The 15,649-nt window shown below is 42.8% G+C and overlaps 1 protein-coding gene across 1 annotated transcript; it reads right to left on the bottom strand.

Annotated features, from left to right (window-relative positions):
- Nucleotides 1-4,360: 4,360 nt before the first annotated feature.
- CDK1 (cyclin dependent kinase 1) lies at nt 4,361-15,383 on the bottom strand (the record flags this gene model as incomplete). Its single annotated transcript, XM_079536462.1, has 8 exons — nt 15,279-15,383; nt 11,182-11,232; nt 9,640-9,796; nt 8,480-8,603; nt 7,926-8,096; nt 7,228-7,391; nt 6,981-7,122; nt 4,361-4,477 (listed from the first exon to the last, which is right to left on the bottom strand). Exons 2-8 carry the CDS (start codon nt 11,216-11,218, stop codon nt 4,361-4,363), a joined length of 912 nt encoding a protein of 303 aa, XP_079392588.1. The 5' UTR covers nt 11,219-11,232; nt 15,279-15,383.
- Nucleotides 15,384-15,649: the final 266 nt, after the last annotated feature.

Raw genomic sequence — 15,649 nt, 5'->3', positions numbered from 1 at the left:
TGCTTAGAACAGTCATGTCAGATCCAAGCCTTAAACAGACATTGCTTTGCAAACAATTTAGTTGTTTAAAGCAGAGTTCAATCATCTCTTTTAAGGCTGAGTAAAGATGGCACATGGGCACATTTGAACAGGCAAACATAAGGCTGGTGAATAGGAGCTGGTGTGGCAGTTCCAGACTCAACCCTGAGGAGCTTTTGCTTTCCAGAGCACCAAAAAGCTGGTTTCCCCTCTATGAGAAGTTTCATGGTTCCCACTGAGATTTAAACCCTTTTTCTGATGTTTGCTCTACTCCTTGCTTTCCTTCTGTTTCATGCTCTAAGCGGCATCCTGCTTTCTCCAAATACCCTTTTTTCATCATTATAGTTCCTCCTTCAGATCCCTCCAACTCTTCATAAATGAGGAAGAAGCCACTACCAGTTTAAGCCCTGTGGTTCAATGAAGATACAGTTCTCCAGACAAATCACTAAACCTCTTTCCGCTCATCCCCTGACCACTATTTTGAGATGGGGTAAGTTAGTGCAGAGCATTCCATCCTACAAGCAGGCAGTACTAGGTATTTAATCTCCCTGGACTTGCCTTTATCTTTCCTTACAAAATTACTTGTACCTCCTACTACAGTAAACTACTGGGCAGAGAGTAAGATGTATAACATGACACACAGCCAACAGGTTTTAATAAGAGTCCGCATGAAGAAAAATAGATTTACATTTTCAAAAAGAAACATGACTCTAGAAATAGCTGGTATGTGATAGCAGAAAATAGTTAGACAAGAAAATAAGCAAGGAAAAGGGATATCAGATTTACGATAAAATTGGTATGGATGAAAAAGTGATAAAAATTCTGGATAAAGGGAAAACACAGGAAGATATGAGTTCTGCATGTTTGGTGGCAGTAATTTCAGAAAGATAGCTAATGACACTGATCCATTTCCAGGTGCTGTAAAGGTACACAAGTTGCGATAAGAAAACGGCCACAGGAAGATAAAGAAAAAGAACAACGTATAAAAGAAGCGTTGTTTGAAACAGGTTAAGCATGCTCTGCTACAGACTTATCAGCTAACTTTCCTCTACCTGTTCATATTAAAGGTGATGGATTCACTTAACACCACAGCACAAAAGACAGTACTGGAACTGGCCTGAGAAGGACCCTTCTGACCTGACACCTGCACGTGGAAAGGTACCGTGGAGAGCAGATTTTACGGCAGTTGTCCTATCCAAGTGATTTAGAAAGTGTTACTGTTTTCTTTGCTCCCTGCAAGACCTCTATTTCTAAGAATCAATTATTTTCAAAGGAGCAGGTGGCAATTCATTTTAGTGAGGATATATTATCATATCCAAGTAAGATAAAAGCAGCTGAGCTCAGTCTGCAAGCATCCAGTAGCACGGGCCGGATATTTTGGATTACAACACTTGAGAGCGCTTAGAAGCTTTTGTTAGAAATAACAACTTGACAATAATGCTAACTTGATCCCAATCTTATATACCTCAACTTTTTAATCCATATTACTTTTTAATGGGATAGAATAGAAGCAATTTGAACAGAAAGTTAAGTAACGCTCCCTGCTGGGGTTTGCCCATATTCTAAGAGAAAACACTGACCAGCTGCCATAATACCAGAGCTGACATAGATGCAGCATTATAAAACTCTATTGCAACCAAGAGCAGACTGCTTTTTGTTGTCTCCCTCCCACCTTGCTTCTTCCAACATTAAGAAATGCAATGCAAATATATAGGTCTTCAACAGGTGCTCACTATCACTATAAAAACCCTTAAAGATAACCAAAAATTCAATTTTGTTAATCTATAATCTCCATTAGGTAGTAATAATTGCAAGCTGGCACTTAGTAATTTAACTATGTAACTTAGTACCGAGTCTACTGCACACTCAGTGGGAAAGAAAATAATATGTGGATTCCTAGTCACTTCAGGAAAAGCAGTGTTTTCTGTTCTCAAGTAATCATCCTATCTGTGGCAATGAAAAATATACTGGTTATTGCATATTGGGCCCACATCCAACAACTGTTAGATTAGTACCATTCAATTGCCTAAATGCCTTAATTAAAGATTATGAACCAGTGAAACCCTGCCAAGCACTACAGTGGTCTCAGCTGAAGGACAAGGGTAACATACTGCAGCAACTCAGTTCTCCTACTACACACAGTCAGAGCAGTATCAATAGAGCTGCCAGTTGTTATCCACAGTGAAGTAAAACCCAGAAGTGCAAGGCAGCTCTGTTTTTTTTACCAGCGTTAAGTTTCAGGTAGCTGAAGCTTCAAGCATCACAAGCTCTCTAAATATTAGGCCTAGAGAGCATCACTAAGTTTGCACTGTGTTTCAGAACAGGTACTAATACAGCGTATGTCACTAGGCATGATACTCACTGCCATGCCCGACCTCACACACGGATGGATGACGTTGCGTTCATTTCTCTGTCACATTTGCTAGGAGGACTAAGACAGCCACTGTCACAGCTCCACATGTGTTGTTACATCACCAGTCATAACACAGTGCCTGGGCTCACAGCACAGAAGTTGCATGGCACTGTAAGTTACTGTTTGAAAATAAGCTTTCTTCAGCAATTTTAGTACTGTACTCTTTCAGTTAGAATAGGCTGAAGCATTCACTGTCACATGAAACTGCAATGGACGCCGGAACTTATATTATAGAAATAAGGATTAAGCAGTTGCAAACAACAAAATTTGAGTTTGCCTAGCTGAAAGCCTTCCTCTCATCACATAAAGATGCAAATCTGTCCACTACAGAGACAAACGTTAAGATAATCTGTTTAAACCAATATTTATCTTCTGATTTTCAGAGCAGTTGCTGGCTAGTGCTTGTAAGTTCTTCTTTTTCTAATCTAGCATAACCAGTTAGCACCAGCAATACTGTGCCCTGACCTGTATGCTCACATCAAATTACTGCACTCAAAAGACAGCAATTGAGACCTCTACCCTAATTTGCCTTGAAAATACATCTTATCACCAATGTTAATACTGCAGATGGTTAATTAGAACAAGGTCCAGCACTATTTCTTTCAGTTATTCATAAGTAGGCATGAAAGTAAACATATGGACAAAATGTTACCTCCACTGCTTTTGTTTCAAAGACTCACAGGACTTAAAAACTATTTTTGAGTGGTTTGCATTATTCCTTTCACATGCTTGACTTACAGACCTTCATTCTTATTCCACACTTGGCTGTAAGTCAGCAAGTGCAAGAGCTCCATGGTGCTGAGATCCAATAAAACTTGACAGATGTGCAGTCCTACAACTAGAGATTACAGCAGCTATAACACTAGAAAGAGAACTGCAGTTAAGTTTAATCGAACTGCGATTTTAACGCATCCACAAGTCTTCCATTGCTTTTCTTCTCATAATCTAGCATTGTATCCCATTTGATGTATAGGAAACCAAGAGCAAAGGTAGCAATTAGAAATCTAATGATGGCTAATCATTTCTTACTATATAGTTTGGTGAATTCTGTCAAGGTTTTATAATGTCTCACCTGTAAATGTTAAATGTTGTGGAACTTTAGAAAGCCCATGCTTTAGTTGTGGACACGTCTGTAGACATGCAGTATTTCATACATTTCTGAGAGCAGTCTTATTAAGTCAACACTTACTTGAATATTCCTATGTGAAAAGGTTAACTTCCCCAGTATAATCCAGGGGGTTCTGCCTTTAATGAGAATCAGATGAGAATTGCATTACTGCTAGCAGTTGAAAAGAGCCGTGTCAGCCAACTGCACATCAGTATATAGGCAGTCCTGTAGAACTTAACATCACACACCTTAACTATTCCAGGGGCTAGAATTACACTGACTCACAAGTTAGCACACCAATGCAAAATACATTCTTGTGCCTTCAAGACAACAGAAAAGCATAAAGATGTCCCAAATATCTTCAGAAAAAGAAACCCTAGAAGCATTTGGCCACCTCCTTTGTTTCGAATTGCACATTACTGAAGCCATCCCATTTTAGATGTCATTTGGCACATTCAGTACAATGCAAGTCTTACATTTCATCTGTGCATAGCAGTGAAACAGTTGAACTTCAGAGAAGTCGTATCAAAAGCAACTTCAGTAGTTTTAGTTACCTGCTTTGGCAGACGAGCAGCAACTTACCAGCCCATTCTGAAAGGCTGTGCTTTTGTAGGAGTGTGGAAAGGAGTTCAGTCCTCCACTAGATTTAAAGTTTTATTTATAGGAAGTTCACCACATTAGTCAATTAATATTTACATTTAAGTAACACAAACCAAAACAAACTAAAAAGCCACAATTTTAAAGTAGGCAGACAGACAAAGTTACAGACAGACAACAGTAAAAGTAATAGTGATTATTTCACTCTGATTTAGTCCAAAGTTTTAGAATTTTTTAATCAGATTAGCAGGAAGAGTAGATTTGTCCAAATCATCGAAGTACGGGTGGTTCAAGGCCATTTTGCCAGAAATCCTTTTTGCAGGATCATAAATTAACATTTTCTGGAAGAAAAATGAAAGGAAACATTTACTCTCTCGTGAAATGGGTACTCAATGTTAAGTAGATTAATATATAATCATAGTAATGATCAGATGACTAGAGATAACCTGGTGTAGAGGACCTGCTTTGGCAGGGGGGTTGGACTCGATCTCTGGAGGTCCTTTCCAACCCCCTACAATTCTGTGATTCTGTGATAAGTTCTTCCCTATGTTCCATGACATCTCATAGAAGTCATTCCTACTTTCTCCTACAAGTGAGAATGGTATTAATGTCTAACATCCCAAAGTGAAAAACCATTTATCCACAGCCCACACCTGTATCAGGGTACCGTGTGCAATCAACCGAATCCAGAACCAATTATCAAGCATGAATATTTGTCTCAACTTCTCAATTAAGGGAAGCTGGTAAACCTTAGGCTACTAAAGCCTATAATACTTACATGAATAAGTGTTCATGCACTTGTCTTATTACACTGATAGTGAAAAAACTGTTGTGAAGCTGCTTATTTTCAGTTTGGTGCAGCTGTTCACAGTTGAAATATAGCAACTGTTCAGCTATAGGACCCTGGGTAGGAAAGAAGTATACTGCATGTCTAAAGCTGATGGATCTGGAAAAAAATAGTTCTAAATCATGCATTTCTTTTCAAAAAAGTAATTTTATACAGCTGAAGAGCTCAATAATGAAGTTGATGAGAGAAAATACAACGGATGCATTCCCCTCTAAAATAGTCCTCAAAACTTTCTAGAAGAGAGGCAAGATACTTGCTTTGCTATCCATTTAAGAAAAAATAAACAACCACAGTTTATATTGTGCAATCTGGCCAAAAAGGATGAAGCTACCCCATGCAATTGTATGCTCACATGTAGACAATTCAGATGGAACTCCTGCAGTCCTCCTTCCAAGCCTTACAAGGTTACACAGCTTTGGGACAATTCTAAGTTTTCATATCTAGCATAATCCTAAAATATCCTAAATTCTAACATTTTAAAGCTAGCAAAATCCCTGTCAACAGTCTTCCATTTTACTCATCTTTACTAGAGGAAAATACATCTCAAATTCAAAATCAGTTAAGTATACTACCCTTTTTTAAAACCAGCTGTTTTACATATTGCTTCCATCTTCAACAGTCTACAGAAGTACAAACACTTTCATTGCCACATCTATGCTATTGCTCTATTGCTCTTGTTAAAGCTATTCATTTTTGTTGCCTTTAAAATTGTATCACTTCAGCCCAAAGCAGGACTACAGGAAATTTAAACGGATTCCAGATGCCTCAAAATGCAACCATGCCATTGTTAGTAGGCAGCTACAGAAAGCTAAAATTTTAGTCTTAATTCAAGGCAAAACTTTATGTGAATCAATATACTGTAAGATTAGTATACTGTTAAGGTCACTTGATTAATGATTTTTTTGTCTGCATTAGTAGCATCCAAAAACATGTTTTTTCCCCATGACAAAGCCACTAAGCTCAGTTCAGTACTTAGCAGTACAGTTAAATGACTATCCAAAACACTCACTTGCCTGTTCAATTGCTTTCAGCTTTTAATCAGTAGTAATTCTATTTCAAACTGATTTAATAGTGATGCTATCAGTGCACAAGTTGAGGATAATTACTCTGCAAGTTGGTTATTTCTGTGAAATACTGCTATGAGCTACAGAGAGCTATCCAAAAAAACTTTAACATCGTTCAGTTTGCCAGCCTTGAACTGTGGCTCTGTTCTCAGAAAGAAGTGAAACATTGTAGTTATTTAAGCTCCTTGAGTAATACCACTCTATTGTGCACAATAAACAACTTCTCCTTTATGTCCACTTAAAACAGGAGCCAGCTGCAATGATAATTGCTGCACAGGGTTCTCCTTGTAACAAGGTGGTTCTGAAGTTCCAGCTTATCTCATGATGCATAGAACATCCCCTGCTATATGCAAATCTGTACTGTGTAAATGGAGCTTTAGCAAAGCCAAGTGATAAAGTCACCAAGTACATTCTTAAAGTGCACGTAAGCACATCTAAGAATTAATGCAGACTCATCTGCAGTGGCAGCACATGAGCTAAATGAAGTCTGGTGAGGATCTTGTCTAAAAGATTTGACCATAGTATTTTAACTTCTTGGCCATGAAGCTAAAGTAAATTCACCCTAGCCACAAAATTCAGAAGTTAAAAGTCATTCAACCACAGCCTAAACCTCTAACTTGATATTAAAATGCAATTGACAGAGACCTTACATGCTGACCTAAACAGCCTCCAGTTTCACAGCTAATCAATAAAGCCAGTTGTTTCCATCACTGTATTCATTTAAGACCCCACAAAAGCTAACCAAAATGAGCCAGTCACTATTAGTCCACGTGCCACCACATAAAAGTATTTCCAACTACATGAATAGTCATATAGACACATCACAATTAATGCCATTACCAAGAAGGTATCAGTTACAAGCTTGTAGAAATTAGAGAGTACTTGAAACTACCTGCTCACTTCTTAACACACAGTTTAGGAGAGAATACTTACAGACAACAGATCGAGTCCATCCTCATCTAAGTTTTGGACATGTGTTCCCAGGCTGCCAGGTTTCCATTTTGGGAAAGTGTTTTTATAGTCTTGCAAGGATTCCACATCAGGCCACACATCATTGTTGGGTGTCCCTAAAGCTCTGTGCAAGCATAAGCAAAACATTTGATCAGTTTAGTATGAAAACTGTATGTATTGTTATGATTTTACTAAGTTCACAGCAAGTGAAAGTTTCAGCATGACGTACCTGAAGATTCTGAAGAGCTGATCAATCTCTGAGTCCCCATGGAAAAGTGGCTTTTTAGTTGCTAACTCTGCAAATATGGTACCTATGCTCCATATATCTACAGGAGTGGAATAACGAGCAGATCCTAGCAGAACCTCTGGAGACCTGTACCACAGTGTCACTACCTATAGAACAAAGAATTTTTTTTTTTTTTTAAGGTACATTTATAGAATTAGGTCCTCTAATTGACTGCAACCACAATGGCTCATTAATTACTAAGGAGCATTCAGCTTTTTTAATAAGAATAATATCCTGTTTAGACTAGAAGCTACAAGTTCCAGTGAAAATACTTGCATCAAACTTCACTTAAAAATAAGTATACAAAATCCTATTGCAGTAGTCTCTACTGCAAGCAAAGCAGTTGCCTGCACTCCTTCACAAAGAGCAGGAAGCACATCTTTAGCACCTAACTGGTCTGGCCTATCTAACTCACTGTCAAGGTAACAACAGTGGCATTTCATAAGATACATTAGCACTTCAGAGTAAAATAGGGTCTGGGGATTGGAAAGGCACCAGGTAAAACTAAGCTGAAATATAACCTTAATACTGTTAGTTTATGACAACTTCAAAAGTTCTGTGATTTCCAGCTTTTTCATAAACAATTGGTACAAGGAAGCTAATAAGCCTCGTCCAAATGACCAAAAGTATGTTCAACTCACTTCATGAGTGTATACCCGCACTGGAATTCCAAAGGCTCGAGCCAGTCCAAAATCTGCCAGTTTAATCACCCCTTTATCATCTATTAGAAGATTCTGAGGTTTTAAGTCTCTGTGCAGAACACGTCTTGAATGGCAGAAGACGATACCTTGCAGGATCTGATACAGGTAACTCTGCAGATAGGACGGGGTGAGAGAGGGAGAGAAATAACACGACCTTCACTGAAGTCAGTGGTTCTACAACGTAAAGCTGTTTCCTTACATTAACTCTGTAAATAGAATTAGATCTTAAGCATTGCAATTATTGAGTTCAACCAGAAATCCATACAAAATTGGGTGTTTGAGTTCAGTTCAAGGCAGTTAATTTCATAGTTGCATTTGAGAGCAGAACTTTCTTTTAAAGAAAAATGCATCCTATTATTCACAGCTGCCTCTTCAATCCTTCCTTTTTTCCTCAAAGAAATACAGTTAAGATAAGAGCAAGAGTTAAGTCTTGCTTATAGCTTTGTAGAGTTCCCTTAATTTTTTAAGTTATATTAAGAAATTATCCTAATTACCTTAACACGTGAACGATCCAAATATTGGCCAGATGGAATAGTATCCAAGTATTTCTTGAGATCCATGGAAAGGAATTCAAAAATGAGGTATAGCCTTGCGTCCTGCATAAGAACATCCTGAAGACTGAAAATTGAGCATACAGTCAGCTCCACTGCAAAGTGCACAGACCTACTGGTTTGCTTCCCCTCTCAACAGGAACACAAACTGGTGTTTCTAAGTACCTAATATGAAAGGCTTACAAAGCTTTCTCTCAGTCTTCAAAGATTAACAGCCTTAGCAAGTTGCACTGTTGTTTGGAAAACTGCGCATATGTGAAACAGTGCCAAAGTGAGACAAACACCCCATATGTTTCCTCTGAATCTTGTATTTCCTCATGCATGAGGCAGGGGAAGTCTGCGGAAAAAAAATGAGTTCTGTGGGTATTAGTGCCTAGCTTCCAGCTGAATCTGGCTTACTATAGCAGAATTACTGGGAGAGTTTAAGGGTTCTGCATTAGAAGAGTAGGAACCTACTAGATGCAGCAGGAGTTGTACAGGTTTTTAAGCATCTCCTCCATCTTCAGTAGATTATAAAGGTTCCTAAATACACACATCATTCACCTGGCCGAAGCTTGGCCAGTTTCAGGCCACATTAAACCCAAGGTATTTTGCTACATTAAAACATACGTATTTTGTAGGGAAGGCAACAGCTACAACCAATTCTTCACATCAGGCAGCCACTGATGGAAGTTTCAGGCATGGATCAGAAATGCCAGCTGATAGCATTATAGCGCAGCACCTACAGCTCTGCTATGGGACAGTAAGGAAGTGCCTGGTGACAGAGGCCCACACCAAGAACACCAGTCAGATGAATAAAAAAAGTTCTGAGATTGACTTAAATAGTTTTCAAGAAGCATTTCTTGAAATGTCACCATTTCTTCAATAACCGTTCTGAAGATAACTAACAGCAATACTTTTGTTCAATTCTTAGAATAGGTGCAGCAGAAGACAGTCTTAATTAAAAACCAGCATGCTGCCAGGATTTGGGACTAAAGTGTAATGCCTGCTTTGCAGCAACTACATTGAATAACTGCTTCCTTGCTAGAACAGTGGGAAAACAATTTATCTGAAGAGACCTAGTGCCCTTCAGAGAGTATGGCTAAATACCAGCGTATGCATACCAGACTATATTGGGATGATGCAGCTCTTTTAATAAAGAAATTTCTCGGATAGCAGTACTTGGAACACCTTCCTCCTCACTTTCTAGACGTATTTTCTTCATTGCAACCACTTGGCCTGTGGTTTTGTGGCGCCCTTTATACACAACACCATAGGTACCTGAACAAACAAACAGGGAAACGCATATAGGAAATACCAGTTTCAGGTGCAGATAAGTCATTGCAAATGAGAACTGCTATATAGGCAAGAATCCTTGCAACACAGTATTCTTAATAGTGCTATGGGTCTCAGCAGAAAATAAAACTGGAACTAGTGGTAAATTTCGAATTAAAGAAAAAAATAACTATTTGAACTATCATCATTGACGGAAATTGAACCCCCAAAGCAACCAAGCAGTATTCCTTCTCACTTCCTGAAGAATGAAATCCTCACATGAAGCTCTGTCTGGTTTCTTTCAAAAAGAAAGATGCAGGCATGAGGCTTCAGTTACGAAGCACTACTGTAAGCACCAAGCAGTGCACTGCAATTCATCTGGAGCTTCTCAGAGTAATGCACCGCAAATCTTCAAGCATACGTAAGGCTAAAGCATTATGAAAGACACCAAATTCCATATTTGATAAAGGAAGGGCACCCAATGAAAAGGTGGTTGTGACAAACATCAGCACCAGTCTTCTACAATGCAGTACCTTATATATATATATATATATATATATATATATATATATATATATATATATATATATATATATATATATATATATATATATATATAAGCCAACATAGGCTCCCCAGTTAAGTGGTTGAGTCACCAAACCCCTGAATGTGTTTAAAAACCATTTGGATGTGGTGCTCAGGGACGGTTTAGCAGAGGGTTGTTAAAATTAGGGTAGTTTGGTTGGGATGGGGTTGGACTCGATGATCTTTAAGGCCTTTTCCAACCTGAGCAATCTGATGATTCTATGAAAATTCACTTCTGCACACAGGTTCACAGTGTTTCCCTTCCTGTAACAAGTGCAGCAACAGGACATAACCCCAGTAAAAACACCTGCACACTACTTCTCCCTACCAGGGGCTCCAAACAAAAGCACACCCAAAGTGCAATTTCAGGGGCAACTTGTAAACAGGTGCAGTTGCAAAGGAATAGATATGTTCCAACAAACAGGAAAGCTGATTTCGTGACTCAGAATGCTTTTACCTTTGCAGAGACATGGTACACAGCTGACCATCAGTATGAAGGGACATGCCTCCCAGCACTGATCAGCTGCTTCAAACAGACTGTCACAGAACGGCGAGAGTTGGAAGGGACCTTAAGGATCACGAATCTCCAACCCCCCTGCCACATGCAGGACCACCAACCTTCACATTTAACACTAGACCAGGCTGCCCAGGGCCACCTTCAGAAGAAAGACAGCCTGAGTGCATTTACACAGAGAGAAGACTGCATAGAATGCCGTACTTCTCTGGATAGCTGGGGGTCACAAAGCTTACAACAGCTGGTAGCCCAAGCCGCAGAGCCTTGCAAGGCTCCCGACAATCTTACTCACCTTCCCCAATCTTCTCTATCTTTGTGTAATCCTCCATAGCTGTGAGCGTGCCTGGAACAAAAAGCCACAGTCAACAGGAATCAACAGGAGGTCCCTGAATGCAGACAAGTCCCAGAAGTTACACCAGGACCTCGGAATCTTGCATAAAGACTCAGTGTGAAATATTTACCCCTCCTCTCCAAAAAAACGGGGAAAAAGCGTTTATTCGGGGATCCAGCTAAAAAAAAAAAAAAACATCCCCAAGTACAAACGCGTGCCGACTCAGAAGAGAAAGATGGCCTCTCGAGGAAAGCCACGGAGAACACCGCTCTCGGGAGCTTTCTTAGTTACGCGTCAGCAGCAACGCGCCTCGGCCCGCGAGACCGACGGCTGCCAGCGCACGAGGACGGCAGCCCGCACCGCCCGCTGCCTGCGCGCGGCCCTCCCCGTTACAGCTCCCAGCCCGGGGCCCGGCAATCCGTCCCGCCCCGGGTAGCGGCTGCGCCACGCAGGGCTCCGAGCGGCGCCGCCCGACCCCTACCGCCGTCACGGCCCGGCTCCCAACGCGCCACCGGCGGGTGCCGCGGCCCGCTCGCACCGCTAGAAGCCCGAACGGAAGGACTGCGATGCCGGCACCCTCCACACCCATCCCAACGGAGCGGCCGGGCGGCCCCGAGCGCCCGCACCCCCCACACCCCGGGGCGTCGCGCGGCCGCCCAAAGCCGGCTCCCCGCCGCTTCCGTAGTGCCCAGCGCCCCCCGGTCACCTTCCCGCGGCAGGTACCGCGGCGAACCCGAGACGCCGGCGCCGCCGCCCAGCTCCGCGCTTGCAGGGAAGTCCTCGGCCGGGCGCGGGGGCGGGCGCCGCGCATTCGAACCGGCCGCGTCGCGCCGCCGCCACGTCCCACCAATGGCGTCGCGCCGAGATGATTCAAAGCGACCAATCGGCACGCTCCGCTCCAGCGGCGCCAAAGCGAGACCGAAAAGCGCCAGGGAAGACCGACGCGAGCTGCCCGTCCCGGGGCACAGCGACCCCAGCTGGCGTGGAGGAGCTCGGCGCTCGGCCCGGCACCAGGAGCGGCGGCCCGAGCCGCTGAGCTGAGAGAAGGGCCGGTCCTCGGGGTGCCACGCCGTAAATCCGTCGCGTCCGGCTCCAAGGTCGCTGATCCGCAACGCACTGCTGCGGCTTGTTTAAACCATACGCGTTGCTGAAAGGTCACTGGCCGCTTTAATGCCACAAAACGTACCTCTGTAGAAAGATAAAGCCCTGTGTGACCGCTCCCAGATTAAAATCAATTAGTCACTGTGTTATAAGAGTTTCCAAAGAAGGTCGGGAACTGAAGATGTAAAGCCGGACTCGGCTGTCCCCGTGCTCACTGTGTTGGTGTAACAGCGCGCAAAAAACAAGAGCTGTGCGGCACTGCTTGCTGTGGGAACAGCCGCGAGCGCGGAGCGGCTGTCCGTGTTTGTTTGCTGATGGCGGGGCTGGAGCTCTGTGGGCTGACACCACAACCCGCGTTCAGATCCCCTATAACTTCAGTCAGAATTCTGCCCCATCCGCTGCAAACCCCACCCGTTGCGGCCAGCACCGATCTAGCACGCTCCTAGGGAATCCTGCAGTCCGTGCGGTACTGAAGTGTAAGCACGGCTGCGCACTGGCGAACTCTTTTTTATTGGTTCTCTGCACTGGTTGGCGTTTTTGAAACACAGTGTTGCTGCTTGCTGCTAAGTGTAAGCGGGATGGGCTGGTCTTTAAAAATCCACGCAGCTTTCCCAAGGCGTCTCTGTCAGATGTTGATTTCAGCAGGCAGAACTTCTCACTGTGCACTTCCTTCTTCCCCGCTCCTCATGGCAAAGGCGAGAGGCCGCTACTCAGCTCCTCCCTCCAAAGTACATCAGTTTCAGCAACAGAAATCCTCCGCTTTCCCCTCCCTCAAGGGGAATTTTTGCCTCTGAGAAACAGGCAGCACACTTACCATCCAGTTTTTGTTTACCTTGAAGTGTATTTTCCCAACACTTGCTGAGATTACCTGCACAGAACAAAGCCGTTGCATCACTTTGGGAAGCCCTGGGCAGAAGTACAGCCTCATATCCTATGCAGTTTGTAGGGTGTGAGTCCAGCATGCTTTGTACAGGCACGGAGAAGTTCTCTTCCAGCACAGCCCAGGCTCAGCAGCGCACTGACTGGCTGCACAGTTGAAGCAAAGTGTTTGTGACACATCCCTCAGGCCTGACTGCACGGCCAGCACAGTCAGCCCGTGTGCGCTCAATAGCTTTAGGGGGCTGCATTGTGTATCCAGCACAAGTTAGAACCACTGCTCCTGACTCAGCTGAACTGGTCCTCGTCCACAAACTATAGGAAGGTGGCCAAAATCTTTCTTTCCCTTCAAATGAACATGCGGGAGATCTCAGACTTAACCTGAATTTTTTAGATAGCAGCACCAGCTTTCTGAGTTGCTCCTTGTGGCAGTGAGCCGCCGGCCAGGACCTTAGGCCTTCCACCCCACAAACCAGGACCTAAAATGACAAGCTTTGACCTCTTTGACAGTTTTGTGTTGCGTGCTTTAGAAACAACCTAGGATGTGCGTGGCTTTAGGATCAGTCTGATGGCTGTTGTGCTCTAAGCCCAGTGTAACAGCCCCCACCACCTTGTCTGTTCTTGTGACACTGCATCAGTACACAAGTTGTGCTGGCTTAATCACAGGCTAATCAACTCAGGTGTTACACACTCCACACACAGTGCTTTCTCACTGTGGAAAGGTTCTGCTCAGCTTCCTTGGAAGGCTCAATGCATTAATGCCATGACAGACCTGCACTTAAACTTGCCAAGTATCAGTTTGGCAATTCTGAATATCTACAGTTCTCCTCCCTCCCTGCATTGTCTGGCTATCTTTAGGATACAAAACATCTTCCTTCTGACTGGATATTGCTTATCTCATTTTGATTATTGTTCTAGACACAGCAATAGCTAACAGTACTGCTTGACACAAGCAGCGTGATACAATTGTATTTGCTTTTGTGTTTGAAGACATTTAGTTTTCTGTGTGAAGCAATAGTAGCCTGCTTACAACTGAGTCATAAACGCACAGAGGAGTACAGATTTTGGAATTTCTAAGCATTCCATAGGATTCCTGCTCCCATTTAAAACAAAACATGAGTTCAGATACAAAACTGAGGAAAAACTTGAAGGCAAACAGCAAAGAAATCTAGTTTACCTTGGCAATATAACACAAATTACCATTTTATTTATATAAACGTGCAAAGGGCAAGTATATTTAAATCCACTCTGCATTCAATTCTTCTCCATCCACTGAAATGTTGTTTGTGCAAGGAATATAGGATCAGACCTACAATGCCAATCTCAGATTATAGTATTACTGTTGTATTCATGGCTAAGAATCCAACGTAATACTCTGGACAACTTCTATTCTGAGTAGAGGACAGCTGCAAGAGTCAATATAGTCTTGTCTTTCTTATAATAATTATATTATCCTCAACAACAGCATCACTGTAAATAAGAGAAACAGTGCATTCTGTCTTTTACACAATGATGGGATTTAAAAAGTTGACTTGTTTGTAAATAGTAGTTAGAGAATCTAAAATGGACTGTGTCCACTGCACTCAAAAGAAAATAAACACTAATACTGACTGGCTTCTCCTAACATCTATTAGATAATAAGCAATTATTTTGTCACTATAACAAAGCAAAAGTACAGTAGGAGTTACTTGCAGCATTTAAGGAAGGTAATATTAGAGGGCAATACCTCTTAAACACAGCACTTGTGTGATTATTTTAGCTTGTTAAATGCCTTTTGCTCTGCAGGACAATTCCCACCATCAACAGATATGGAGAACAGCTTTGCTGCTCTCATCCCATGTTCATGTTTTGACTGCAGGCAAAAATAAACAAGCAAAAAAAAAAAAAACCTCCCAATAAGCGTTTGAGAGCTGCTAAGGGAAAAGAAAAAGAGACCAAGTAGTACTGATTTTCTCAGTTACAGCAGACTTAGGTTTTCTCTGCACTCCTTGTCAGCATGCACTTCTCCCCACACCACCTGCTGCACGGCTGTATCACATCCCGTAGCACACGGGAATCCCAAACCTCAGGCAGGGGAGCACAACTGGAAACGTGCCCTGCAGCGAGGGAAGTTCGCTTCCTTCCTTCCAGGTATCGCTCTAGCTGCCAAGAAAGGAGAGATTCTCTTCCAGATGGGAGTGTAGATGAGACAAGGGAGGAAACGAACTCAAGATTTACACACAAGCATCACGCTTACACGCTTAAAAATTCCTCCTGCCATCAGTTGCGCGAGCCCATGTGTAGGCTGGGGAAACGGGTCCCGTCCGGAATAAGCGAGATACAGACTAAAAGCGCCGAGGACGACGACAGGCAAAACTACCGCCGGCCGCTTCGGGCTCCATGCTACACCACCACGGGGCGGAACGACCGCAGCTCCCAGGAACGGCGGCGGTGCCCCTGGGCCGCCCCGCCC

The sequence above is a fragment of the Tetrao urogallus genome, assembly GCF_951394365.1.
Source record: "Tetrao urogallus genome assembly, chromosome: 5".
Classification (NCBI taxonomy): domain Eukaryota; kingdom Metazoa; phylum Chordata; class Aves; order Galliformes; family Phasianidae; genus Tetrao; species Tetrao urogallus.
Note: the sequence above shows the minus strand (reverse complement) of the source record. Positions and strands in the feature narration are given on the sequence as shown.